This window comes from Bos taurus, chromosome 4 (genome assembly GCF_002263795.3).
Source record: "Bos taurus isolate L1 Dominette 01449 registration number 42190680 breed Hereford chromosome 4, ARS-UCD2.0, whole genome shotgun sequence".
In the NCBI taxonomy this organism is placed as follows: Eukaryota; Metazoa; Chordata; class Mammalia; order Artiodactyla; family Bovidae; genus Bos; species Bos taurus.
Genome location: NC_037331.1, coordinates 63,802,296 through 63,829,024, shown reverse-complemented (window position 1 = coordinate 63,829,024; position 26,729 = coordinate 63,802,296). Strand labels below are relative to the sequence as shown.

The following is a 26,729-nucleotide window of genomic DNA, read 5'->3' as shown; positions in this document are numbered from 1 at the left end:
CTCAATGACTTTTAGTAAATGTATTGAGATGTACAGTTATCATATTAATCCAGTTTTAGAATATTTGTCACCCAAAGAGCAAACTTTTTTAAAAAATCACATCATATATGTTGACTTTAGAAAAAGAAAACAGAGCTCATCAACAACAAAAATTTCCCATAATCTCACCAGCCAGGAATAAGCATTATTAATATGGTAGAGGGAATACTGGCCACAAAGATGTCCATGTTCTAATCTGCAGAACATGTGAATATGCTATTTTACATGGCAAAAGAGACTTTGCAGATATAATTAAGGTGAGGGTCTTGAGATGAGGAGGTTATCCTGGATCATCCAGATGGCCTTAATGTACTTCCTAGGATCTTTATATGGAGAAGGCAATGGCACCCCACTCCAGTACTCTTGCCTGGAAAATCCCATGTACGGAGGAGCCTGGTAGGCTGCAGTCCATGGAGTCGCTAAAAGTCGGACACGACTGAGCAACTTCACTTTCACTTTTCACTTTCCTGCATTGGAGAAGGAAATGGCAACCCACTCCAGTGTTCTTGCCTGGAGAATCCCAGAGACGGGGGAGCCTGGTGGGCTGCCGTCTGTGGGGTCGCACAGAGTTAGATATGACTGAAGTGACTTAGCAGCAGCAGCAGCAGCAGGATCTTTATAAGAGACCAGAGAGAGGAGAAAATGCTAGGCTGCTGACTGAGAAACTGGAGGAAGGGGCCACAAGCCGAGGAAGAAGGGTGACCTTGAGAAGCTTGAAAGATGAGAAAACAGATTCTCCTCTGAAACCTCCAAAAGAAACGCATCCCTGCCAATAACTTTAGTTTAGACTTTGACCCCTGAGTTATAAGAATACATTTCTGTTGTTTTAAGCCACCAAGTTTGTGGTAATTTGTTACAGCAGCATTAGGAAACTAATACAACTATAAAGTGGTTGTATACTTCTGTATCTTGAGTATATGTGAATCTGTATTGGTAAAAGGAAATACATATCCATTTACACTAATAAATACTGACAAAAATTGTGATCATCTACACATATTACTTTGTAATTTCTCTTTACCTAATTTGTTGTGAACAGTGTTTTATGCCAACAGGTTGCATAGAATTTTAATGGTTGCATAAACCATATTTGTGCAAATATGCATATCTATTCCAAACCATATTTCCTTTCTTTTTTTCTAATATACCAGGAACTTTGCTAACTTAGGAATAGTTGATGCAGTATTGTTTTGCTTTTGTGTTCTTTTTGCTGGCTGGCCTGGCTGGCTGTACACATTCATTTCGTTAACCCTCTTCTGACTTCTACTACTGCATCTATCATATGGATTTCAGAATTTTCCCAGTAGGATTTGTTTGAAAGGTCTAAGAAGCCCCAGGTTGGTTGTATTTTTTTCTCTGACTTTAATTTCTGTTATAAAGCCACAAGAAGTCACAGCTTACGATCTTAAGATCATTCAGCAGGCCTCACTTCCTGTCCTGTTTGTCTAGTGTCTTGATGGTCTTTTTTTTTTTTTGTATTATGTAAATATCTGTGCTGTACTAAGTCACTTCAGTCCTGTTCAAATCTGTGCAACCCTGTGGACTGCAGCCATCCAGGCTTCTCTGTTTGTGGGACTCTTCAGGCAAGAATACTTGAGTGGGTTGCCATGCCCTCCTCTGGGATCTTTCCAACCTAGGGATTGAACCCGCAGCTCCTACACCTCCTGCACTGCAGGTAGATTCTTTACTGCTGAGCCACCAGGGAAGCCCCATGCAAATATCTACTTCTAGACAAATACATACAGGAATAAACAAATACTTTCAGAGTACCCTGTTTTGTATGCCCTTAGAACTAATTCTTCCTTTCCCTAAGAAGAATATTGCTGATGGAAAACATTTGGTTAAATTATTTTTCTACTTTTGGCTTTCTCTCAAGTATGAGATAGTTTGCAAAGAATTATATAAAGTTCTGGGAAGCATTTGAAGTCTCATAAATTTTCTGGGCACAAGGCTGCTTCACCCTGAATCATGTGTTGCCATGGAGGGAGGGGCACCCTGGCAAGTAACACCCAGGTGCTCTTGCACAGGATCTGTCTCTGACCTGTTGGTTAACAAGTACCTCTAGCCTTCTGCAGGATTTGCACAGGACCTAACTTTAATCATGGAGGGACTGACCTTAGAAGAGTGTCAGGACCCAGAGGAAATCTGTAGCTTCCTTACCGAATACCACAGGATCGGGAATATTTGCGGAAGGAAGAAATGCTGGGCTCTTCTTGGGTTCTCCAATTGATCAGCATTTCATTTTGTTGCAGTTATGTTCTCTTACAGGGTTGATGGAGGGGAGGGGACGGTCCTTCTGTAAAGGCTCTGGGCCTTTTTACTGTCTGCTTTGTTCCATGGGGTTCAGCCCTAACTTTAGAGCACCTGGATATGTTCCCGACCGTGAAGTGGAGAATAAATTCTACTGCAGGGTTGTGGAAGCATCACTTCCTCAATGGTTTTCTGCCCCCCAACTTCCACATTACCTTTTTTTTAAATTGGAGGATAGTTGTTTTATAATGTTAGTTTCTGCTGTACAACAGCATGAATCAGCTATTAGTATACATATATCTCCCCCCTCTCTTGAGCACATTTTCTTTTAAGCACTCTTTTTCAAAAGTTGAAAGAGAAGCTAATGTTTGACCCATACTCTCAAAGACTTCTCATATATAAGCTCGTTCAAACTTCAAAACAGTTCTCAGTTAAGAACATGAGCCCCAAAGAGGTTGAGTCCACAATAGCTAATTAGTATGGAGCTGAATTGGACCCAGGGCTCTTACTGCCTGTGTCACAAGTGGAGGGGAAGAATGCCTTTCCATTAGGCTGTGACTTGTTGATACCCATATATGGAGAACTGAGGACTCCAACCGGAAGTCCCAGAGCTCTCAGAGGAAACCCATGCTTCCAAGGAGTCACCGAGCTTCCTTCTGGTCCAAAGTGCCAGTCGGCTTTATTTTTTTGTCATCTGTGTCTCTTCTTGAGGAAGCTTATCTAGTGGAGAAAATTGACGACTACTTTTCTGCATTGGTTATGGGTTTATTCAAAGAGGAGGCTGGTGCCATGATGAAAAGCTAGATTTCAAGTTTGCTGGTAATGGGGAGGAAAATCATTTCCTCTATGCTTCTAGGTTCTTCTGGCTGGTCTAGGAATTAAATTGATATGAGACAGAATAACAGGAGAAAATCAAAGTTTAAGGACATATATATGGGAGGAATCTAAGGAAACTGAGTAACTCACCAAAATGTTTGAAGCCCTCGCCTTAACATCACCTTTAGCTAAAGACAGAAGAGGATGTTGGGTGTAGTGTTTTCAGACTTCAAAAGGGAGGAAGGTGATTGACTTGGAGAAGGTAAAGCAAGTGTTAGGTATACAGATATTTGTTAGGCCACACAGACATTGGGACCTGAGAGAAATTTTAACTAACAAACTGCTAGTTTCCTCCCTGTCTACACACCTAATTCATACTGTAGTAATCTATGGTATAGCTCCCCACCTCCCCTACCCCCGAACAGGTCCTCTATCTACATTCTTTAGGCAGTTAAGTAGGAGATAAAAGAGGGTTTTTGTTTGAGTCTTTTGGGTCTTGCTCTCAACTTGAAATAATGCACATGTCAAAGAGATGTTTTGGGGTGGTAAATTTTGCTCCCCTACACTGGGGAGAATGGGCCACCATTTATAGGGGGAACTGTCATCAGGTTGGCTCATCATCAGTTACTAGGAAAACCAGCATCTGGCACCGGCCACACCTGTAGGCAGTTACTGATTAAGCACTGTGATTAAGATAATTGGACAGTGATGTGAGTGAAGCAGAAATTGGTCAAGCAGGGGCAGTACAGAGAGCAAGAGAACAGCCATCTTGAATGTAGTTCAGTCATACAGTTGGCACAGGGAGGTTAAATTTGCATTGGCCCAGTGCCATCAGGTCCTTGTCCCTTTCTGGGCTTCATCCACATACTTTCTTCAGAGAAGTTAATGGAACTGCTCAAGATGCAGCTTTCTTTCTCACCAATCTCCTATACCAACCATGGCCTGCAGCCTGGTCCTCTTCATGGAGATGTTCAGTCGCTCAGTCGTGTCCAACTCTTTGTGACCCCATGAACTGCAGCATGCCAGGCTTCCCTGTCCTTCAGTATCTCTTGGAGTTTGCTCAAATTCATGTCCTTGAGTCAGTGATGCTATCTAACCATTTCATCCTCAGCTGCCCTCTTCTCCTTTTGCCTTCAATCTTTCCCAGCATCAGGTTCTGTTCCCTGGTTGACTCTTTGCATCAGGTCGTCAAAGTACTGGAGCTTCAGCATCAGCCCTTCCAATGAATATTCAGGGTTGATTTCCTTTAGGATGGACTGGTTTGATCTCCTTGATGTCCAAGGGACTCTCAAGAGTCTTCTCCAGCACCACGATTCAAGGGCTTCCTAAATAGCATCCGCTGCTCACTTACAGACCATTTAGCACAGTGTTCCTTAAACTTGGCTGCCCCTTAGAGGGGCAAAACAAAGCAACACAAAAGCCCTGGGAAACAAAACAGAACATACTATGCCTGGCGGCACTATAGTTCAGCTGTTCTCAAATGTTGGTGCTGTCACAGAAGAGAATCACCTGAGAGCTAAAAGATTACAGAACCAAAGGGGCTGCCTGGGAAAAGCCCTGGCCCTTTGTATTTTCACCCAGTTCTGCAGGACATCCTGATAGCACCCAAGACCGAGACAGACCACTGCACTAGATAAGCTAAATCTGAATCTTAGAGGGCACCCAGGTGATTTTTTTTTCAGGTCATCATGATTTTTTCTTTTATTCTGTGAATGTGGTGAATTAATTTTTATTGTGGTAAAATGTACATATTTACCATTTAAACACTTTTAAAAGTTTACAGTTCTGTGCCATTGAATTTATTCACAATGTGGTATAACCATCAACATACCCAGAACTTTTCCATCATCCCAAACTCTCCATTACCCTCTCTCCCTCCAGCCCACGTGAACCGTCATTCTACTTTCTGTCTCCACGAGTTTGTCTATTCCAAGTGTCTCACATAATTGAAAACATACAATATTTGTCTTTCTGTGTCAGAGCATAATGTTTTCAAGGTTCATTCCCAGTCGATTGTAAGGGATAACCAAGATTGAGAAACCACTGAGATGGCTCCACAGCCACTCACCCCTGTTAGCATGTCCTGTTTCCTGCAGAGAGCGGCCCTTGACTCTGGTTTCTGAGCACCTTCCTATGGCAGTTTGCAGTACCTGGTTCCTATGGAAAAGATCCTGTATCTTGTTACTGCTCACGTTAGCAACTCCCCATCACTAGTGAATATCAGGCACCTGTGTTCTGCTGTGGACGCACAAGCTTCTCTAATTACACCTTGGTAACTTCGGGCAGGTGTCTAAACCTGTGCCTCGGTTTCCTCATCTGTAGGTTGGGAATATGATTATAATGAGATTAAATAAACTAATACATCTAAAGCACTTACAAGAGTGCCTGGTACTTAATAAGCACCTATCCATTAAGTATGTGTTAGAGAGAAAGCAGACAAAAAACAGAAAAGTACATGGTGGGAGTTGGGAGATCGGGGTGAGGAGGGGCTGTTGATGTTCACGTATCTCTACTGAATTCTGTTGATAGCTGTGTTATTTTCTTGAACTAGTTATATATGAGTTGGTTTCCTTGTCTGCAAAATGCTAATGAAAATATTATACATTCTTGATTCTAAGTATTATTGTTTACAAATCTTTTACATTTAAATTCTGAAATGATTTGGCAAATGTGGTTAACAACTGATGCCTCCCTAGAAGCGGTCATTAAATTCATGCAGGAATTGCTGTTCCTGAATTTATGATAATATTTACCCAACAAGGTTGCTGCAGAGATTTAATAAGAGAATGTATGTGAAAAATGCTTTGTAAAGTGTAAAATGGGCTTCCCAGGTGGCTCTAGTGGTAAAGGACCTGCCTGCCATTGCAGGAGATGTAAGAGATGTGGGTTCAATCCCAGGGTCAGAAGATCCCCCGGAGAAGAGCATGGCTACCCACTCCAGTATTCATGCCTGGAGTATCCCATGGACAGAGCAGCCTGGCAGGCTATGGTTCACTGGGTCACAAAGAGTCAGACACAACTGAAGTGACTTAGCGCGCGCACACACACACACACACACACACACAGTGTAAAACATTATTCACAGATGTGAGATAATGTTCTCAAAAGTGGAAGTGTAATAACTTTGTATAGAACAGGACGTGTCATAAAGCACTTTGTGAACTGTTAGGTGTATATCTTAAGGAGTGTATATGGGCCAGTTTTAGCTAGGTATTTTCCCCCATGATGCTGATGCTGGGAAAGACCCTGATGCTGGGAAAGATTGAAGGCAGGAGGAGAAGGGGATGACAGAGGATGAGATTGTTGGATAGCATCACTGACTCAATGGACATGAGTGTGAGCAAGTTCCGGGAGTTGGTGATGGACAGGGAAGCCTGGCGTGCTGCAGTCTGTGGGGTCGCAAAGAGTTGGACACAGCTCAGCGACTGAACTGAACTTCCCCCCATGAAGTTACTGTTGTTTTGCTTCTCTTGAGCAGTGGTAGGGCACTAAAGTGATTTTATTTTTCTAACTGATTTTCTTATCTCACCTCTTCTAGCAGGAGCGGGGCAAGTGTTAATTGGCTGAGCTTTAGTTTTCTCATCTCTGATGAACTTAGCTGTAAGTCTTTCAGGCTTAACCATTCCATGGGGCAGTAGTGTACTGTCTTGACTTTTAGTCCAAACTGTGCTCCTGACTGTGGACCCTGGACAAATCTGTGCCTCAGTTTCCCCATCTATAAAACTGAATTAGTTTACATTTTAACAGCCCTTCTAGCTTTGTTCTTCCAGCATCCCTAGGATTACATAGCTGGGTCCCTGCGTTTCTCACTGAGGTCTGTGACGAGTACCTGGTGACACAAGGGGTCAGGTGTGCTGCTACTATGCTAATTGCCTGTGTCTGTCCTCTAGGGAACATCCCTGGCTCGGCTGTGCTGGTGTTTGACATCCACGTGATTGACTTTCACAACCCGTCAGACTCCATCAGCATCACCTCCCACTACAAACCCCCTGATTGCTCAGTGCTGAGTAAGAAAGGGGATTACCTCAAGTATCACTACAATGCCTCACTTCTGGACGGGACCCTGCTGGATTCCACGTAAGGGCAGCAGGGGATCGGTGGGGTGTGAGCCTGGCGGATAACAGTCGGTATTCCCGTGGCCCCCCCTTTTCTTGTCCCCAGATACTCATCGAGGGCTTTTGCTTCCATGCCTTTGCACTGTGTATCTTAAGTGTACATCACTACTCCGGTACATTGTTCTAAGAGTTCCCTCTGAACGGTCTCATCTTGTCCCCTTGAAACTGTCTGAAAAGATCTTGTAACTACTGTCTTTAAAAATTAACCCACAGATAAAATCCAAGCTCCAGAGTCTCTCTGGAGGCACGTGAGGCTCTCTTGTTGCTCCGTTCTGCCTCAGCAGTCTCATCTTCTGCTGAGGTCCGTCTTCCGCCGCCCAGGGGTGCCGTGTGCCGTGGTGCAGGATGTGCACCGCGTTCATCCTTCCTTCTGGCCAACCTCTGCCCTGGTCTCAGTGCCTTCCCTTTTCGCAAGGTCTTTGCCTAGTTCCTAGGAAGAATCAACTGTTCTCACTTCTGTAGTCTCATAATGTTTTATGTATTACCTGCCTTTTAGTTGGGGGCTTCCCAGGTGGCTCAGTGGTAAAGAATTCGCCTGCCAATGCATGAGACACAGGAGACGTGGCTTTGATCCCTGGGTCAGGAAGATCCCCTGGAGGAGGAAATGGCAACGCACTCCAGTATTCTCACCTGGGAAATCCCATGGACAGAGGAGCCTGGTGGGCTACAGTCCATGGAGTCACTAGAGTTGGACATGACTGAGAGATTGAGCTTCGCACACACCTTGTAGCTGTTTTTGTTTCTATCACTGTTGCTGGTCTGAACACCTTAGATACTCAACATGTTTATTCATCTTTTTACTCCTTACACTTAGCCCAGAACAGAACGCAAAGGAAGTATTTTATAAATATTAATTGAGATGAATCTAAAACCATATTACTAGGAATCAACAGTGTATACTAGTATCATGCAGGTAAAAGGAGCTTTGCTCCTTATGTATCTGAATCTTTAGATTGTCTTTGGAAGTGAAAGTCGCTCAGTCACGTCCAACTCTGCGACCCCATGGACTGTAGCCTGCCAGACTCCTCTGTCCATGGAATTCTCCAGGCTAGAATACTGGAGGAGGTAGCTGTTCCCTTCTCCAGGGGATCTTCCCAACCCAGGGATCGAACCCAGGTCTCCTGCATTACAGGCGGATTCTTTACCATCTGAGCCAAGGTAATATGCTATTCTCTTTGGGAAGGAAACATTTTCAGCCTTTCTTTGTGTCTCCATATAAGTACATCCATTTTTGTACTGAGCCTGGCTTAGAATCCTAAGTTTAGTCTTAAGGAGAAAGAACAGCTTCATATAAATATGTGCTACTGCATTTATTCTAGATGGAGAGGGTCTTATCTCCTTCTTACCCATCCCTTTGTCTTCTAGCCTCAGGTGACAGAGTGTGGCTAGGTGTGGATAGCTTGAGGGACATACTGCTCAGAGCATTCTCTCTGGTGCTTTGAGACCTAAAGCATTTAATGTATTTCATCAGATCTAAAATGTGTTGGTTGTTAGAAGCATCATTTTATGTATCTCAAGAAACTAAGAACGCTGTCAAAAAATAACAACATGATGTCTGTTGTAAGATGTATCCCAAATCAAGAAGAAATTAAAATGTGAAAAAATGTGCATTACAGAATCAATGAAATATGCTCTAGCTCCTGGGGCCCAGATTTACAGGAGAATCTAGCTTACAACAAACTTCACTGCACTAATGATTAGAAACTTGTGGAGGACAGTGGGGAAGAAGCATGGCTTGCATTTGTTCTGGGTTCAGTGAGCTTGTGCATGGGAAAACAAGGTTAGGACAGCCTGTAAGGCCGATGGCCAGCTGTCATTGCTGGGGCTGACATTCCTATTCTTGTTGGTCCTCCTACAGCTTTGGAAAGGGGAAGTGGGGGTGGGAAATGAGCAAAGGAATTTCTTTGGTGGATCAGGATATGCGTCTCTTGTGGGGTGGGGGAATCCGATTTCCTGCTTCTGAGGCCTGTTTGGCGGATGCACAATATTCTTACAGAGCATGCAGGAGCCACGTGACACTCCTTCCTCTTCCCAGAGACTCCATCCTGAACCACGAGAGTCATTTGTGTCACGTGTACATTGACACGAAAGAGCAGTGTCTGGGCGGCCCTGCGGGTTCTCTCCTGGGTGGAAGTTTCAGAGTACCAGGGTCGTGGGAAGTGCGGCAGGAGAAGGCTTACCTGTGTGTGGGAGGAGCTTCTTCTGGAGGATGGGGTCTGGCCCCACCCTAAGCCCACGTGGGCTCTATTAACAGCTTGGCAGGTGCGGCTGTTGTTGCTCATTGATCGCGACTGGGAGAGTCTGTGATGGAAGGGAGAGAGGGGAACGTGGGTGGAGAGCCAGAGAGGGCTGCCTGTAGGCAGGAAGCAGGAAGCTTGCGGCGAATGGGAAGCCGGGAATACACAGAAGGAATGAGGAGAATGTCTGAGACAGAAACTGGCAAATCAAAAATAAAAGGATGACTTGAGGGAAAAGAATGAGCTGGGTTTTCAGAGATGACATGTAAAAACAAGTTTCTTGTTTAGAGGGTTTTCTTCATGTGTGTTGAAACTGGCCTCAGAAAAGAATAAACACTTGTTATTTGATAACTCAATGAGTTCTTGGATATTCTGTAAGATTTTGAAACCCAACTGTCCCATGGGAAGTTGCCCAGGGTCCCTGGAGAGAGGCAGTGTGAGGGCGCCTCTGTGCTGCTGACAAAGGAGGGTTGTGTTGGGGTAGGGCAGAGGACGAGCCCTCCCTCAGGCCTGGGGCCAAGGCGTCCAGTGTTCTGGAACTGGCTTTGTTTCCCTTTCACCCCAGGTGGGACAGATGCCAATGCTGTTTTGGCCCTTCGCCTGCAGGAGGCTAGGAAGCGTGAGAAGGGGAGGTGACCAAAGGGGCGGTACCTTCCTTGTCACCACCTGGTGATGGATATCAAGGGGGCACCAAGATAGCCAGGAGATGTTTCTTTGGATTTGAAGAATATTCCCATTGTTTGCTTTTAGGAAGTGATAGGAATGCATCAATTTGAAAATAGATTTACTTTCAGTACTGATTGAGGTGACTTTTATTTGGATTCTCTTGGGATTTTGGGCATCAAGGCTCATTAAAAGCATGGCCCAAGTTAACTGTTATTATTCTGGAGTCATAGAGTGTTACAGGCACAAGCATGTCGCACTCTCAAGGCTGTCCATTTATTGAGCTCCTGATGCTTGCTGTCCTCCGTGCCAAGCATATTATTTGCTATTTAGAATATCCTGTGCAATAGCTGTTATTATCTCTATTTTATAGATGAGGAAACTGTAAAACTATATTTCTGTCAAATTAAGCGGCAGAACCAGGATTCAGACTCAGGTCTTGCTGAATGCAAATCTGGGTCTTAACTACATTACATATTTTTAAAATTTTCATGAAAATTTCTGACTAAAATTTCAGAACACTGACTAAAACTGAGTGACTTAGCAGGTATTTACGCATATCCCACTTGTTTTGCCAAATGTTCTGTAAGGTCTTTTATAACAAGAGGATTCATTGCAATATGCCCAAAACTCTCAACCAGTTCCTCAGTCGTCCCTTGATTTTCACCTTGAAACTTGGTGATTACAGGCTGGTTGTTTTGCAGACTGTCCCTCAGTGTGGGTTTGTGTCCTTATGATTCCACAGGAGTTCTGTATCTTTGGCAGAAAGATCACAGAAGTGACATGTTCTCAGGAAGACATGCTCAAGTACCAGTGGGTTGATGGCCTAACCAGAGATTCTTCTGTTTCATTTTCAGGTGGAATTTAGGCAAAACGTATAACATCGTTTTAGGATTTGGACAGGTCGTGTTGGGAATGGATATGGGTCTCAGAGAGATGTGCGTTGGAGAGAAGCGGACTGTGATCATTCCGCCCCACCTGGGCTACGGCGAGGCTGGCGTGGGTGAGTCTGTAGTAGAAAAGGCATCTGGGACATGGTCATTGTTTGTATTTTGTGCTTTTTGATGTTCTAACACAATATGCTTCTTCCATTTAAAACCCCAACCCAGAAAAGCTGTGGTTTTTATTCAAGTCTTTAGCATTTTTATTTCAAAACCCCATGAATTTGGTGTGAGTGCCATGTTAATGGGATTAAGCAGGGGTTTCTGTGGGAGAAAAAAAAAACAAAAAACCCTTGACTCTTCAAACTCACGTGTGGGAAATGTCACTGAAAGGGCTTCCCAGATGAGCTCGGCGCTTCCTTGGGAAACTGTTTCCTGGGACAGTGGAATGCTATCTAAGAAGCTATCTAAGAAGATTTCCTTGTGGAAAAGATTGGTGTCAAGTTCTGGAAATACTGGTGGTATTTGCCCTCACAGCTATTATGGTTTGATTCATGATTTTGGCCAAAATGAACCCTCCTCATGGGGTTTGGCGGGAACCCCTTCTTTTTCAGTTCTTGTACTTTTGCTGTTTGGAAATGGAGTAGATGGGAAGTGCTAATTTACAGAAGTGATAGGCACTTTGGATTGATTTTTTCAAATTTTTTAAATAGTTGGAGAAGATATACTCTATGCTATTTTCCCCAATCTGAGAAAAAACACTTAAAAAAAAATGTATCCTGTAAGATTATACTCCCATGACATATAATTAATTACAATATATAATTTAAAATAATACACATTACATTTATTATAGTCACATACTTCTAAGTTATTTTGGGCCCATACTATATATACTGTTCTAGAATTTGTGTTTACAAATCACATTATGGCTCATGATTTTAAGGCATAATGTATTATTCTTAAAGTTCTGTGGTTAAAGTTATTCAAAAGTTGTACCATTGTAGTCTCTGCTGGTTGCTTTTAAACTTCTTTTCACCAAGACACAGTAAGAATTACATTTTATCTCCCAATTAGTGTTATGTATAAGCATACAATTTATACCTCGTATATGTATACATATGGGCTTCCCTGGTGGCTCAGTGGTAAAGAACCTGCCAGCCAGTGCAGCAGCTGAGGGTTTCATCCCTGCTCCGGGAAGATCCTCTGGAGAAAGGAAAGGCAAACCACTCCAGTATTCTTACCTAGAGAACCCCACGGATACAAGAGTCTGGTGGGCTACAGTCCATGGGGTCACAAAGAGTTGGACATGACTTAGTGACTGAGCAACAACAATAATACATATAGATTTAGTTTTATATGATTAAAACTAAGTTCCATAAAATAGTATCTATCCTTTTTATGTATAATGTACTCTGATTTTATTCTCTAATTTAAAAAAAAGTTGGTCTCATTCTTTAAATTGATTTGAGACTCACTACCTACAGTTTGGAAAAACCACTTGCTGAGGCTGAACTTTTTGCTGTCCCAAGAGATTCCTCCCTCCATGAGGCAGCCAGAGCCTGGGTGTTGGGGCAGGGGGCAGAGGGGCATGCTCGCTGCCTTGTTGTTAATGCCACCTCCACCCCTGTCCTGTGGCAGATGGAGAAGTGCCCGGCAGTGCCGTGCTGGTGTTTGACATCGAGCTGCTGGAGCTCGTGGCTGGCCTGCCAGAGGGGTACATGTTCGTATGGAACGGTGAGGTGTCAGCCAACCTCTTTGAAGAGATCGACAAGGATGGTGATGGAGAAGTCCTCCTGGAAGAGGTAACTGACCTTGTTGAATACAAGTGGGGCCCAAGGAGCTCAGGGAAGCTCCCTGGGCTGGGGCACCTATCCTGAATGTGAACCCACTCAGAGTGAGGATACCGCTGCTTGCTCCTTGTGATCTGTAAACTGCATGCTCGTGTGTCAGGCGCTTGCACACACACACACTAAGTCCTCTAAGTCGAAGCTCACAGTTCCTCTTTGAAGAAACTGAGGCCCTGAGAAGTTCAGGGGTTGATTCCACGGCTCACGGATCTGGACTCAGTTCTTCATTCCTGGGTGCTCACTGCGGCCTGCATGGTTCTAAGTGTTTTTCACATATATTATCTTGCTTAGCCCTCATGACAGCCAGGTAATCACCCCTATTTTTCAGAAGAAAACAGCTGTGCACAGAGAAGGTAAATGGCTTGCCCAAGTTTGCACAGCCATCCAGTGGTTTGTAGATGTCTTGATCGTCTAGATCCTGTGTTGTTTCTCCTGAATGAGACACCCTTTGTGGAGCTGGGCAAGAGAGTCTTTGTCTTGTCGCAGCTCTGGGGAGTTTCAGGTCTCTGCCTGTTCCCATCTCCTTGTTCAAGGATGTGGCTCCAGCCTTCTCCCCTTCTCTCTTCTATCATCCACATTTTCCCAACTTCTGGACTATTCCCATTAGCTTAAGAGCATGCTGCTGTTTTTCCTTATTAATGCATCTTTCCATTTCTTTTATTTTTTTTGCTTTCTTTACAGCAGAAGCCTCAAGAGTTGTCTGTCCTTCCTGCCTCCAGTTCCTTTCCTCCTAATCTCTTTTACACCCAGTCCTGTTGGGTTTTTATCCTCCACGCCACTGAACTTGGTTTCTTGCTCAGGCACTGAACCCAATGGTCAGTTCGCAAGCTTGCTTTAGCACAGCTGTTTGCTTTTTGAGATGCCTTCTTTTCCTGGCTTCCACCTCACAGTTTCCCCAGGTTCCTTCTGCCTCACTGGTAGCTGCTTCTCCCAGGGCTTTTCAGAGTGGAGGGCCCCAGGCTAAGTCCTGAACTTTGCTCTCCTCCCCCTTGACATCATCCCTTGGTGACCCCCTCCCATCCTAAGGCTTTATCATCTTCATTCTGATGGCTTCTAGATTGGCAGCTCCGGGCCTGTCTTCTGTCCTCTTCACACTAAGGTATCAGCTGCCCACTTGACATCGTCATTCACTGAACCCCCAATATCCCCACAAAAACTTGCTTCACCCAAAGCCTTTCCCATCTCATTCGATGACAGCACTTCCCTTCCAGTTGCTCAGGTGAGAGCACCCAGTCATCTCTCCTATTCCTCTCACAGGCTAGATTAAATCCATCAGGAAATTATTCTAGCTCTTTCTTGAAAATATACCCAGAACTTGACCACTTCACACCACCTCCGCTCCATAGCACCTCAATCCAGTGTCCATCACCTCCCACTTGGACCTCTGCAGAGGTCTTCCTGCTCACACCCTTGCCCCTCACAGCAGCCAGAGTGGTCCTTCTAAAACATGAGTTGGAACAGGGCCCGCTTCATCTCAGAACTCTGCAGAAGCCTCCCATCAGGCAGCATCCCGCAGGCCCCAAACCCTTGTAGTTGTCCAGCCTGGAGACTGCAGAAAGAGCCTGGAGATGGTGACAGAGACATCAACAACTTATTGAACAGGGATCTTCCATGTCTGCAGCAAAGGTCCTGGAGTGTCACCCCCACAGTATATGGCAGATAGGACATAGCAGGAACCTTTACTACCCGGGGGAGAAGGCTGCTGCTGCTGCTAAGTCGCTGCAGTCGTGTCCGACTCTGTGCGACCCCAGAGACAGCAGCCCACCAGGCTCCCCGTCCCTGGGATTCTCCAGGCAAGAACACTGGGGTGGGTTGCCATTTCCTTCTCCAATGCATGAAAGTGAAAAGTGAAAGGGAAGTCACTCAGTCATGTCTGACGCTCAGCGACCCCATGGACTGCAGCCTACCAGGCTCCTCTGTCCATGGGATTTTCCAGGCAAGAGTACTGGAGTGGGGTGTCATTGCCTTCTCCGGGAGGTGAAGAAGGCTACCATTAATAGGGGAATTAATGTCAGGTTGGCTCATCAGTTACCAAGGAAACCAGCAGCTAGGACACAACCCTCACAGGCCCTCAGGTTAAGACCATCATGAGGGCAGATATTTCCCTTTAATAAACTAGCAGGTGGAGCTGTTTTGGCATAAAGAGGAGAGCAATCACTAGCTGGGGCAGGGTTTCTTGTGAGTAGGGTGTAGGTGAAGCAAGGGCTGGCCGAGCAGTAAGAGAACAGCTGTATTTGTTGGCCTAATCATACATGCCTTTATATTCAAAGTCTTTGCAGTGGCCCCCAAGGGCCCCACAAAGCCCTCTACCACCTGCTCGCTGTGCTCTCCTTCCATCGACTCTCCCTTTGCTGTGCTGTAAACACACTGGGCATGTGTCCACCTGGGGCCTTTGCACCGGCTGTTCTCTGCTCAGCAGACATTTCCCCTAGGTAACTGCTAGGCTTGTTCCCTCACTTCCTTTAAGCCTCGATACACACTTCTCTTTAGCACTGTGCATTTACCCTGACCACCGAATTGATACTTAAACCAATTCCCCTGGCTGTACTCTTGATCTTCCTGACTTGGCTGACTCTTTCCTTTCTCTGGAGCATTTTATTTTCTAACTTAATATGTAGTTTACTTACCTTTTAAATGTTCCTTTTTTAGTGTTTGCAAAATATTCTAAATGTTCCTTTTTAATAGTGTATCTTTTCCACTAGTGTATGCTAGAATTACAAGAGCAGGATGTTTTGTTTATTGATGAATCTTTAGGCTCTAGAATGCTGCTCAGCATACAGTAGACAGTAAGGTTTTATTGTATGAATGAATGAATTTTCAGAGGCAAGGATGATTAGGGGATCAGTCATAGGTGGAAAACTAAGTGTTGATTTAGGGAAACAGGATAGTTCCAGTGACTGCTAGGTACTGGCTGCCTGGAACCTAAGCACTCCTATAGTCATTTTGTCCAAGGTTTTTAATCTGCATCCAGAGGTTAAAGCCATCCCCGGTGGCTCAGAGGTGAAGAATCTGCTTGCAGTGCAGGTGATGCAGGAGATACGGGTTCTACCTCTGGGTCAGGAAGATCCCCTGGAGGAGGGCATGGCAACCCACTCCAGTATTCTTGCCTAGAGAATCCCATGGACAGAGGAGCCTGGTGGGCTACAGTCCATGGGGTCACAGAATTGGACACAACTGAAGCGACTGAGCACGAGTGCTGGAGGAAAAAAATCTAGATCGTATAGCTCAGAAGATTTTGTCTGTTGTGCTGGCTCAGACTCAAATTCCAACCCCACTGTCCCAGGACCGCCTTGTTCAGGCTCCAGCTTGGTGTCTTCGGCTACCCTGTCTCATGGTCTGTACTGCCTCTTTCTCTCCAGTTCTCAGAGTACATTCATGCCCAGGTGGCATCTGGAAAAGGGAAACTCGCTCCTGGATTCGATGCTGAGATGATCGTGAAGAATATGTTCACCAACCAGGACCGAAATGGAGATGGGAAGGTCACGGCTGAGGAATTTAAACTCAAAGACCAGGAGACAAAACACGATGAACTCTAAACCTGCCATGAGCCACTCGCGTGATACCAAGCCCCTGTTGTGGCAGAATGTGCACTGAGGGTGCGCGGGTCTCTCAGAAGGGGATGGTCAGCAAGTAGTCGACGGATCACATAGCTCCTGGGACATACATCGGGGTGGGTTGATATTCATGGTGAGAATTTTAGGCTGATGCCAGTGACACTACATAAAATCAGTGCGGGGGCCTTCGCATGGGTGGTGTAGAATAGTCAAAGTGCTGCATTGTCAGCTATTGTTTTGTGAGCCTTCTGGGTGGGTGGTTTTGTTATTAAAGGAAAACAGCATCATACAGAAGTTGCAATCATCTTGGAGGGAACAGAGGAAAATGTGTCTGGGATATCTACATAAAGAGGATTAAAAATGTTAACTTGCTGGTGTTTTCAAAGTGTTCTCCAGGTGGCTAGAAAAGAGAGGGCAGGTCCCAGCAGCATTCCCAGACAGCCCCAGGAAACTTCTTAGCAGCCTATACAAGACCTGGTAATGCCCAGTCTCCACCACGCCTACACACACACACACACACCTGGTAAATCCCAGTCTCCACCACGCCTACACACACACACACACACCTGGTAAACCCCAGTCTCCAACACGCCTAAACACACACACACACACACTTGGTAATTCCCAGTCTCCACCACGCCTAAACACACACACACACACCTGGTAATTCCCAGTCTCCACGATGCCTACACACACACACAGCTGGTAATGCCCTGTCTCCACCATGCCTACACACACACACACACACACACACACACACACACACCTGGTAATGCCCAGTCTCCACCATGCCTACACACACACACACACACACACACACACCTGGTAATGCCCTGTCTCCACCATGCCTACACATACACACACACACACACACACACCCCTGGTAATGCCCGTCTCCACCATGCCTACACACACACAATCACACACACACACACACACTTTTCTGGTTAATCACATCCCACCTTGTTGTCCTTCTATTGGCCAGGTAACTTGGAGGTTACAAAGAAAATCAGTGGACCAGACATAAGGCATGTTGTACCATGAGCAGAGAAATTGATTCTGCATTTGTCACGTAAGATTGTCTGCTTTACTCTTTCTTATTCTCATCACTCTATCCCATAGCACCCTCTCTTCCCGCCCTGAATCCTTCGATCAGATAGATACAAGTAGGGCTGATGGCTCAGCCACACTCGAGTTATCTCACTGTAGCCAAGACAGAAATGTCATCCCAACAGGTGAGCATAAACGAAGTGATGTATTTCTGTCACCCCTCTGTCCCGGAGAAGGAAGTGCCCTAAGGCCTGGGGCCTCTCTGTGTAGGACACTGTGCCTGCTGACCTGTCATGTTATGCAGTAACCACCTTGCTGCCTATGTCCCCTCATGGTGGTGGCACTCACCCTGAAGTAACCAATGATTTTCCTTTTGAAGCGACTTTGTTTGACTAATTTAAACTATTTTGTACTGATGTAGCCCTGAGATAGTTCCTGAAAATGCTGTGCACTCATTCAGTGGAACAAATGTTGGAAAATGAATTTTTCATATATAAAATATTGAATTATCAGGTTTTGTGTTTTATTTGAAGGTCCATTTCTCCCATAAGAATACGCCATGCCCCCAGAATCCCCTTGGTTAAAAACCCAGCAGGAGTGAGTTGAAAGAAGTGGAAGATTGCTGTACAGTAGAAAGGGGGTGTATCTGTCAGGGTCTTGGCTGGAAACATACACTCAAGTGGGACGTCTGAAGAGAAGTGAATGAAAGAACTCTTTACACGAGTGTGGTGGGGTTGGGGCGGGGCGGTGCAGTCAGGATGCCAAGGTACCCATGACTGCTGTTGGGTGTCAAGAGTGGGAAGCCGATCTAATGCTGGGACTGAAGGGTCAGGGGGAGCCTGGGCGGGGCTGCCTGGTAGGAGTGGGTGGAGGGACACAGCCACCCCCCAGAACTGTGGCTGGCAGTGGGCAGAGTGGTGAGAGAGGAAACACTCATCTTCTTCGTCCTGCTCCCATCAGCTGAAGCCAATCTGAAGCCAGAGGGCAAGGAGCTCCGGGGCTGGTGTTCTGATTTACTCTTAAAAAAAAATATTTGGCTGCATCAGGTCTTAGTGGCAGCCCACGGCCTCTCTAGTTATGGCACACAATTCAGTTGCTCTGTGGCATGTGGGGTCTTAGTTCCCCGACTAGGGATCAAACCTGTGTCCCCTGCATTGCATGGTAGACTTGCAACTACTGGACCACCAGGGAAGGCCCTGGTTTACTCTTTGCAGAGGCAGCTTCAGGGATTCTGTGTGCTTTTGGGAGGGGAAAGAGGTGCCCATGGCCTTCCCGGCCGCCGCCGCCATCGTCACTAATGTTCCTTAACCCTCCTCTGTGGAGCACACAGTCACGCAGCTTTTTCATTTAACAGAATTCCTTGAGTGCACTAGATAGGTTAATGATCTGTTGAATTGCCCTTTGGAATGCATTTGATTTGTAACATCTTTATACTCACATGTTCATGGAGATGAATATCTTGTGCTTATTCTCTACCCTAGATCTCTAGCTGGTCCTGTTTGAATTTCTTCACTGGCTATTTTCTACAGTAGCAGGTTGGCTGAATAAAAAATAAGTTTCTCTGGGGAATTTAAGGACTGTGAGCCTTAGAGCTTCAAGAATGGAAGGAAACTTTAGCTGGTATTTGTTTTTGTGTTTAAACTGCCTGCCTGACTGCTGACCTGAAACACTGGTCTTTTCTGGCCTTTAGATTCAGACTGAAATACTGGCTCTTCTTGGGTCTTTGTCTTATTGGCTTTTACTTTTTAGCTTTATTGAGGTGTAATTTAAAAAACTGTTTAAGACATTTCAACGGTTTGTGATGATTTGACATAAATATACATTGTGAAAGGATTCCCATCAACTTAAATTAACATATACATCACATTTTTTTAGAGAACATTTAACTTCTACTGTCAGCAAATTTCAACTATATGATAGTGCTATCAACTATAGTCACCATGATATACACTGGATTCACAGACCTTATTTATCTTACAGTTGAAAGTTTGTATCCTTTTATTTCCCCCACCCCCTAGGCCCTGGTAATCACCTTTTCTCCCCTCTGACTTCAACTTTTTTATTTTTTTGTATCTACATATATAAATGATACCACGCAGTATTTAGCTTTCTAAATCTAGCTTATTGAGTGCCGCCTGGCACTTCCATTCTTTCCGTTGCTAACGGAACATACGTCATTTTGTCAGGGAAGTTGGCCTGACTGCAAAATTATATGTAAGCACTTTAATATCAGGTTTCTAGGAACAGAGTGGCTTTCTTTGAAGCCTTCTTCTCTTCTCTTGGATCTCTGAAGTCTTTTTTATAAAATAAGAATGCTACTCCCAATTATTTACTCCTGTTTTTGGATATTATCAAAATAGTGTTTGATACTGTGTGGTCATCCTTCATGTTGGAATTTCAGTAGTTTAGGGGAGTTTCTGGAGAAGGCAATGGCACCCCACTCCAGTACTCTTGCCTGGAAAATCCCATGGACGGAGGAGCCTGGTAGGCTGCAGTCCATGGGGTCGCTGAGGGTCGGACACGACTGAGCGACTTCACTTTCACTTTTCATTTTCATGCATTGGAGAAGGAAATGGCAACCCACTCCAGTGTTCTTGCCTGGAGAATTCCCAGGGATGGAGGAGCCTAGTGGGCTGCCGTCTCTGGGGTCGCACAGAGTCGGACAGGACTGAAGCGACTTAGCAGCAGCAGGGGAGTTCCTTGCAGCTTACAGTGGCCCTATTTAAATATCATTTAAATGCAGATAAGATTTACAGTACTCAAATTTTCTTCTCTGAGTTCTAGTCCACTTACGGTATCATCTGTACATTTCATAGGCATCCCAAACTCAGTGTGTCCAAAATAGAGTGTATATTCCCACTCCCTTCCCAGCACCGTCCATCCAAGCCAGTGCTCCTCTCTCACCCTACACATTTAACCCCACAGCAAGTCTTGACATTTCTAAATTGGTAGTGGCTAGAAGAAGCTGTAGAGACTGTTCTTGTGGCTTTTATTTTAAAGGGAGGTGACTGACTGAGCAGTGACAAGAAAGCAGGTCAGAACTTTAGTATTCCTTACACTTACACCACAGTGTGCTTGTTTGTGGACGCATATTATAAACTCCTTTGGAAAATAGCCAATATGGCAAGCTCTAATAGCAAACACAGGAGTAAGGAGCTATCATTTGATAAGGGAGTCCCAATTTTTTCTATGTGAAAAAGTCCTCCAGGTAATTGACACCCCACCCTGCCCCCATGCCATGGGCTTCCCAGATGGCACTAGTGGTAAAGAACCTGCCTGCCAATGCAGGAGACAAAGAGACTGGGATTCAATCCCTGGGCGGGGAAGATCCCCTGGAGGAGGGCATGGTAACCCACTGCAGTATTCTTGCGTGGAGAATCTCATGGACAAAGGAACCTGGTGGGCTACTGTCCATGGAGTCATGGAGTAGGACACGACTGAAGCGATTTAGCATGCACACACATGCCATGCTATCTGCTTTAAAGCAAGAAGCTTGGTGTTGAGTTCCATTCTGGAAATACCTAAGTGGGGACCGTCTACTTTCTGCCACTGTGTGCTTTGTTTCATTGTTTATTATAAAAAAGAGAAGCAGTGATGGAGAATACAGATGGGATGCAGGAAAAAGGTTTGCATCACAAGACCTTGCCTCTCTACCACGTATGACTGGACTAGACATTACTGCCCATACTGGATATCAGAACCAGCTGGACATGCTTTGTCTGTATCATGGCTCAGATGCTAAGAACACCAACTAGTTGCTCACAGACTGCAGTTCAAGGGCTAGGGTCAGGATCAAATTTATCACAATGGCAAGACTTAGCCTTGTGTAAACCAATTACAGGGCAGCCAAAATTTGGAATGGAAAGTCAGGCTGCAGAGAAGCATACTGGTTCCTAATGCTGAAGTACGCTATTTTAGTCACCATGAGACCCAGCGACATTTTTTCTGCCTATGGCTGTTTGTGAAACACTGAGATGTACAATAAAGTACCTCTTTTACTAATATTTTCACAGGGGGAAAACAATTTTCCCAGGCCCCACTATTTTCTGAAGGGCAAATTAAATTTTCTCTGTAAAAATCTTTTTTATTCTTATAGTGTATAAATCTGAAATAAGTAGGCACTATGACAAAGATATCAGGATTCATATATCACACATATATGCAAGAAAATCATGGCAGGCTTTGCTAATGAATAATAATAGTCTTGACAGAATTACAAAGGTTTTTCATTTCATGTTTATCGTCAGTGCTTTGATATAGAACATTCTGTAATAATTAGTGACATGTCGATACCAATGGATATTTTTCAAACATCAAGTACCAATATTTTTTGGTAAATACTGATTTTTACCAAACAAAAGAACTAAACATAAGTTTTAGGAGATGATTAATACCATCAGCGTAATTCACCCAAATTATAAAAATGACAACACTTAAAATCATGCACATTATTTCATCATTTCATAAAACTTTTAAAACTTCTACAAACTTTCCCAATATAAAAAGATTCCTCGAAAATGTCATAATAACATTAAGCTACAAAAGTCATTCTGGAAATTTAGGGAGTTATTTTTCCAATTTTAGCTCTAAGAATTTTTTAAAATCTGTTAAAAAATATATAGTGAGGAGTGTGTTGAGAGAGGTGGAGAAATAGGAACTTCCAGTTGATGGATTCAACAAATCTGAAAATACTTCAGTAATACAGAGGAAAAACTTCAGGAGCAAGAATATATTATAAATAAAAAAAGTCTTTTAGCCAGATGAACAGATGAGCAGCTCTTTCATCAATTGCACCCACGGGCGAGAGGTCTTCTTGAAGAATGGTTGTTTATAGAATCTTCTGTAAGATAGAGTTGGCTACATCCAGTGATTCATCTTTTACTAGAACAATATCATAAGAGTCCATGTACTTTTCTAAAAGCTCATCCACCTAATCAACAATCAAAAAAAAAGTCACAAAAATTAACATGCAGGGAGGAGAAGTAAATAATCTCAGTATAAATCTCACTATTTACATTACATCTTTTGGGTAAAATGTAGTAACTTAATTTGTTTTCGTAAAAGCTTTGATATGAATACTTTAAAAGTTTTTTTTAATTCATTGACACAGAAAGTTTCTAAACTTTGGTTTTTCTTCCAAAATAATTTCTCTCTAGCCCAATGGTTCTCAACTGGGAAGAGAGTGCCCAAGGAATATTTGGCAATATCTAGAGACATTTTTGATTCTTCTGATTAGGGAATGATACCAGTTTCCAGTGGGGAAAGGCCAGAGATGCCTCACTGAGAAGGTATACTCTCCCTCCCCACCAAAACCTACAGCATGCGTATGTGCATGTCAAGTCCTTTAATCATCATCAAAGTGAAGGGATAAAGAGCAACTGAAATGTCTTTAAAATAACTACTTTCTCAGGTACCTGTGGTAACAACTTTCTACAAGTTTCATCCTAAATTTTTTTTTCTTAAAATTAAATGACAGATCTGTATACTTACTCTATCATTTAGATACCCAATTTTCAGGATGTGTTCCACATTGGCTACTCCATCTGCCATTTTTAAGTCCCCTTGGGAGTCTCCCAGGAGAATTATGTTGCTATTGTTTTTTAGTTGATTGAAATATTCTGTATTCTTCAAGGAACCATCATGTTTGTTAAACACATGAATTAGTTCTCCTTTAAATCCTTTGAGCAGCCCCTGTGAAAAATATAAATCCTTTTAATAGGTTCTGCAAATTCTACTTTTTGTATTTTCACATTCATGATAGGTAAAAAGGGCTCTGAGAAGTTAGTGACTTTCTAGAGACCACTTCACATGTTAAACACAATGTGCTGAAAACCCAGTTTTTACTTTTCATTTGTTTCCAACCTAAACAGTTTCATCTTAAGTTTATCATAATATATTGTCTTTCTTAGAACTCATTCAATAACATCAGTTCTAATTCACTTTTTATCTATCTATAGATGTTAAATGTTCAGAATTGCTGCATTAAATTTAAAGAAGTTTTACTACTTCTTAGATTGCAGCTTCAGGAACAAAGTTTAAGAAGGGTATATTACTTTAAAACATGGACACAGACATACCCGTGGAGAGATAAGTCCCATAGAAGGCCCACCAAGTTGGCCTAATTTAACAAATATATAATACACTAAAGAGTAAATTAAAATATATTTACATGATTAAAATATTTTCTGATATTAAAATTATAAGAATGATTTGATATTCTTACATTGTCATCAAAATCCATGAAGTTGGACACCACTTTGACATTTGGGTAATATACACCAGCTTGACGGATAACTTCCTCTAGCACATCACCGATACCAGCCGAAAATATGAACACAGGAATACCGTATTGTTGCAGCTTATCAAAGAAATTCTCATATCCTTCCCTGTAAGATGGAGGTGGGAACTGAGTGTTAAAAAGCAAGATATATCTCCTTTTCACCTAGATGTTAAAAAAGTGAAATAGTTCTACTTGGTTCTATGGCTCATTTATATTCTCATTTCAAAATACTACCCAAGAGGGCTGTTATTGATGTCTATGATGATACTAATACAAGTTTTTCAATCTGGTTAACTTTTTATCCTACTTTCAGTAAATTCTAAGTACAAATTAGATGATTTTAGACTTACTTGGAATATGGACATAAATCTACAGTTCACTATGTATACCATTTAACAGCAAATAGATGAACCACACCTTGAAAAACCCACAAATGGTGAGCTAGAAGAGCTCCTGCTTGCCATCTTGTTCATCTATTCTCTATCATAGGAAAAGCAGAGCGGCAGGAACTCAGCTGTATTCTCTTTACATCTGGCATCTCTCTTACCTAAGATCTGGCAGCTACAGGTAATGTCTTGATCTTAAAATCAAAACTTACTTCACTCTTAATGGACTATAGAATTAAGTTGCCTACAAAGGAATACTTACTAGCTGTCCTCACACTCTTTATGACAATTTAATGCTTTCCTCCTTAGAAGCAGATCACCTTAAAATGTAGTATCATAAAAAAAAAAAAAAAAGCATCATCATATTTGCCTATCAAGTGGAAAAATTTAAGAGGTGGTCAAGAGTACTGAAATTAACTTAAAAATGTTTATATAATTCATGATTACAAATGTTTTTATTATCTGCTAAAACATATTCACCCTTCCTGGAAATAGTAGTTTTCAAGGGAGTCTGAGAATTCAGAAAACAGATCATGTAACAGCAACAATTATAAGTTTAAAATCCTTTTCAAGTTGATTTATAAACCTTCCTTTCATAATCATGTCTTTCAAAAGTATTTTGATAAAACATTTCAAAAGGATCATGGTTTCATAAATTTTTAGCCTTGAAATGATCTGTTATTCTAAATTCTTTATCTCACCAAGTGGCATATTTTGGATATGTTTTTATACATAACATTGTTATAGATTGCCTTAATTAAAAAACACATGTGAATAAATATATGACAGTAGTTCAAGTCTGTAGACAATTAACAACAAAACATCTAAGAAACTTACTTGAGCATAATGTCAGATTCTTCCACAATTTCTTTAAGTTTGGCTTTTGGTAAAGCCTGTTCAACAAGCAAACTATGTGATTTAGTATACCTGGAAAGTATAAAGAGAATGTCAAATTATCAAAGAAAAGGAGAATATCAATTAAGGCAAAGTAAGACTATTATTGGATCATGGAAAAAGCAAGAGAGTTCCAGAAAAACATCTATTTCTGCTTTATTGACTATGCCAAAGCCTTGGACTGTGTGGATCACAATAAACTGTGGAAAATTCTGAAAGAGATGGGAATACCAGACCACCTGACCTGCCTCTTGAGAAACCTATGCAGGTCAGGAAGCAACAGTTAGAACTGGACATGGAACAACAGACTGGTTCCTAATAGGAAAAGGAGTACGTCAAGGCTGTATATTGTCACCCTGCTTATTTAACTTATATGCAGAGTACATCATGAGAAACACTGGGCTAGAAGAAGCACAAGTTGGAATCAAGATTGCCAGGAGAAATATCAGTAACCACAGATATGCAGATGATACCACCCTTATAGCAGAAAGTGAAGAACTAAAAAGCCTCTTGATGAAAGTGAAAAAGGAGAGTGAAAAAGTTGGCTTAAAGCTCAACATTCAGAAAACTAAGATCATGGCATCCGGTCCCATCACTTCATGGCAAATAGATGGGGAAACAGTGGCTGACTTTATTTTTGGGGGCTCCAAAATCACTGCAGATGGTGATTGCAGCCAGGAAATTAAGAGACACTCCTTGGAAGGAAAGTTATGACCAACCTAGACAGCATATTAAAAAGCAGAGATATTACTTTGTCAACAAAGGTCCATCTAGTCAAGGCTATGGTTTTCCCAGTGGTCATGTATGGATGTGAGAGTTGGACTATAAGGAAAGCTGAGCACCGAAGAATTGATGCTTTTGAACTGTGGTGTTGGAGAAGACTCCTGAGAGTCCCTTGGACTGCAAGGAGATCCAACCAGTCCATCCTAAAGGAGATCAGTCCTGGGTGTTCATTGGAAGGACTGATGTTGAAGATGAAACTCCATTACTTTGGCCACCTGATGCGAAGAGCTGATTCATCTGAAAATACCCTGATGCTGGGAAGGGTTGAGGGCAGGAGAAAAAGGGGACGACAGAGGATAAGATGGCTGAATGGCATCACCAACTCAACGGACATGAGTTTGGGTAAACTCCAGGAGTTGGTGATGGACAGGGAGGCCTGGCATGCTACGGTTCATGGGGTTGCAAAGAGTGGGACACGACTGAGCGACTGAACTGAACTGAACACTATTATCTTTATTAAAAATGTTCTTCTGCATGAGAAAATAAGTACTTCATTCATTGTAATTTTGAAGTTAAATTTTAGAGATTTAAGTTCATCACTAATGAATGTATACCCCATGTGTCTCAAAATGTGATACGCATGTTCTTATCATATTTCCCAGTTCTCAAACTCTGGTTTAGTTTTAATGTTAATTAGATAATGAAAGGATACTAGTTGTAAATCTTTCTTTAGTCTACAGAGAAGAACTGAATTGAAGCTAGGAAGGCATAATCACTTCTCTGACAGCAGTAAGAATGAATAGCAAAGCCATTTTTTCCCACCTGTTTGTAATCTAAATTTTCATGAGTAGCCTAAATTGCCTAGTGAGAAAGAGAAAATTCTTGCTATGGAAAGTTTTATATATGGGTGCTCTGTAATTACATAAAACCACCTATAATTACAGCATCTCAGTATAATAAGCCTTCAGAAGCTCTATAGCTGATATCTAAA

At 42.9% G+C, this 26,729-nt stretch overlaps 2 protein-coding genes across 5 annotated transcripts in view; one reads left to right on the top strand and one right to left on the bottom strand.

Annotated features, from left to right (window-relative positions):
* The window catches only part of FKBP9 (FKBP prolyl isomerase 9), a 42,326-nt gene extending 25,549 nt beyond the window's left edge, over positions 1-16,777 (top strand). The window contains exons 7-10 of the mRNA NM_001046372.2: positions 6,996-7,182; positions 10,978-11,123; positions 12,643-12,806; positions 16,211-16,777. Coding sequence (NP_001039837.1) covers positions 6,996-7,182; positions 10,978-11,123; positions 12,643-12,806; positions 16,211-16,387 — 674 coding nt within the window. The 3' untranslated portion in view covers positions 16,388-16,777. The remainder of the gene's footprint in view (positions 1-6,995; positions 7,183-10,977; positions 11,124-12,642; positions 12,807-16,210) is intronic.
* A 4,741-nt stretch (positions 16,778-21,518) lies between these two features.
* NT5C3A (5'-nucleotidase, cytosolic IIIA) overlaps positions 21,519-26,729 on the bottom strand; it is a 39,111-nt gene continuing 33,900 nt past the window's right edge. For 3 of the 4 annotated variants that reach the window (XM_005205471.5, XM_005205470.5, XM_059885528.1), the window contains 4 exons: positions 24,959-25,048; positions 23,679-23,841; positions 22,946-23,146; positions 21,676-22,385 (listed from right to left, as the gene is read on the bottom strand). In XM_005205471.5, coding sequence (XP_005205528.1) covers positions 22,284-22,385; positions 22,946-23,146; positions 23,679-23,841; positions 24,959-25,048 — 556 coding nt within the window. In that variant the 3' untranslated portion in view covers positions 21,676-22,283. Of the gene's footprint in view, positions 22,386-22,945; positions 23,147-23,678; positions 23,842-24,958; positions 25,049-26,729 lie in introns of all 4 variants that reach the window. The other variant, NM_001037597.1, reaches the window with a different exon arrangement.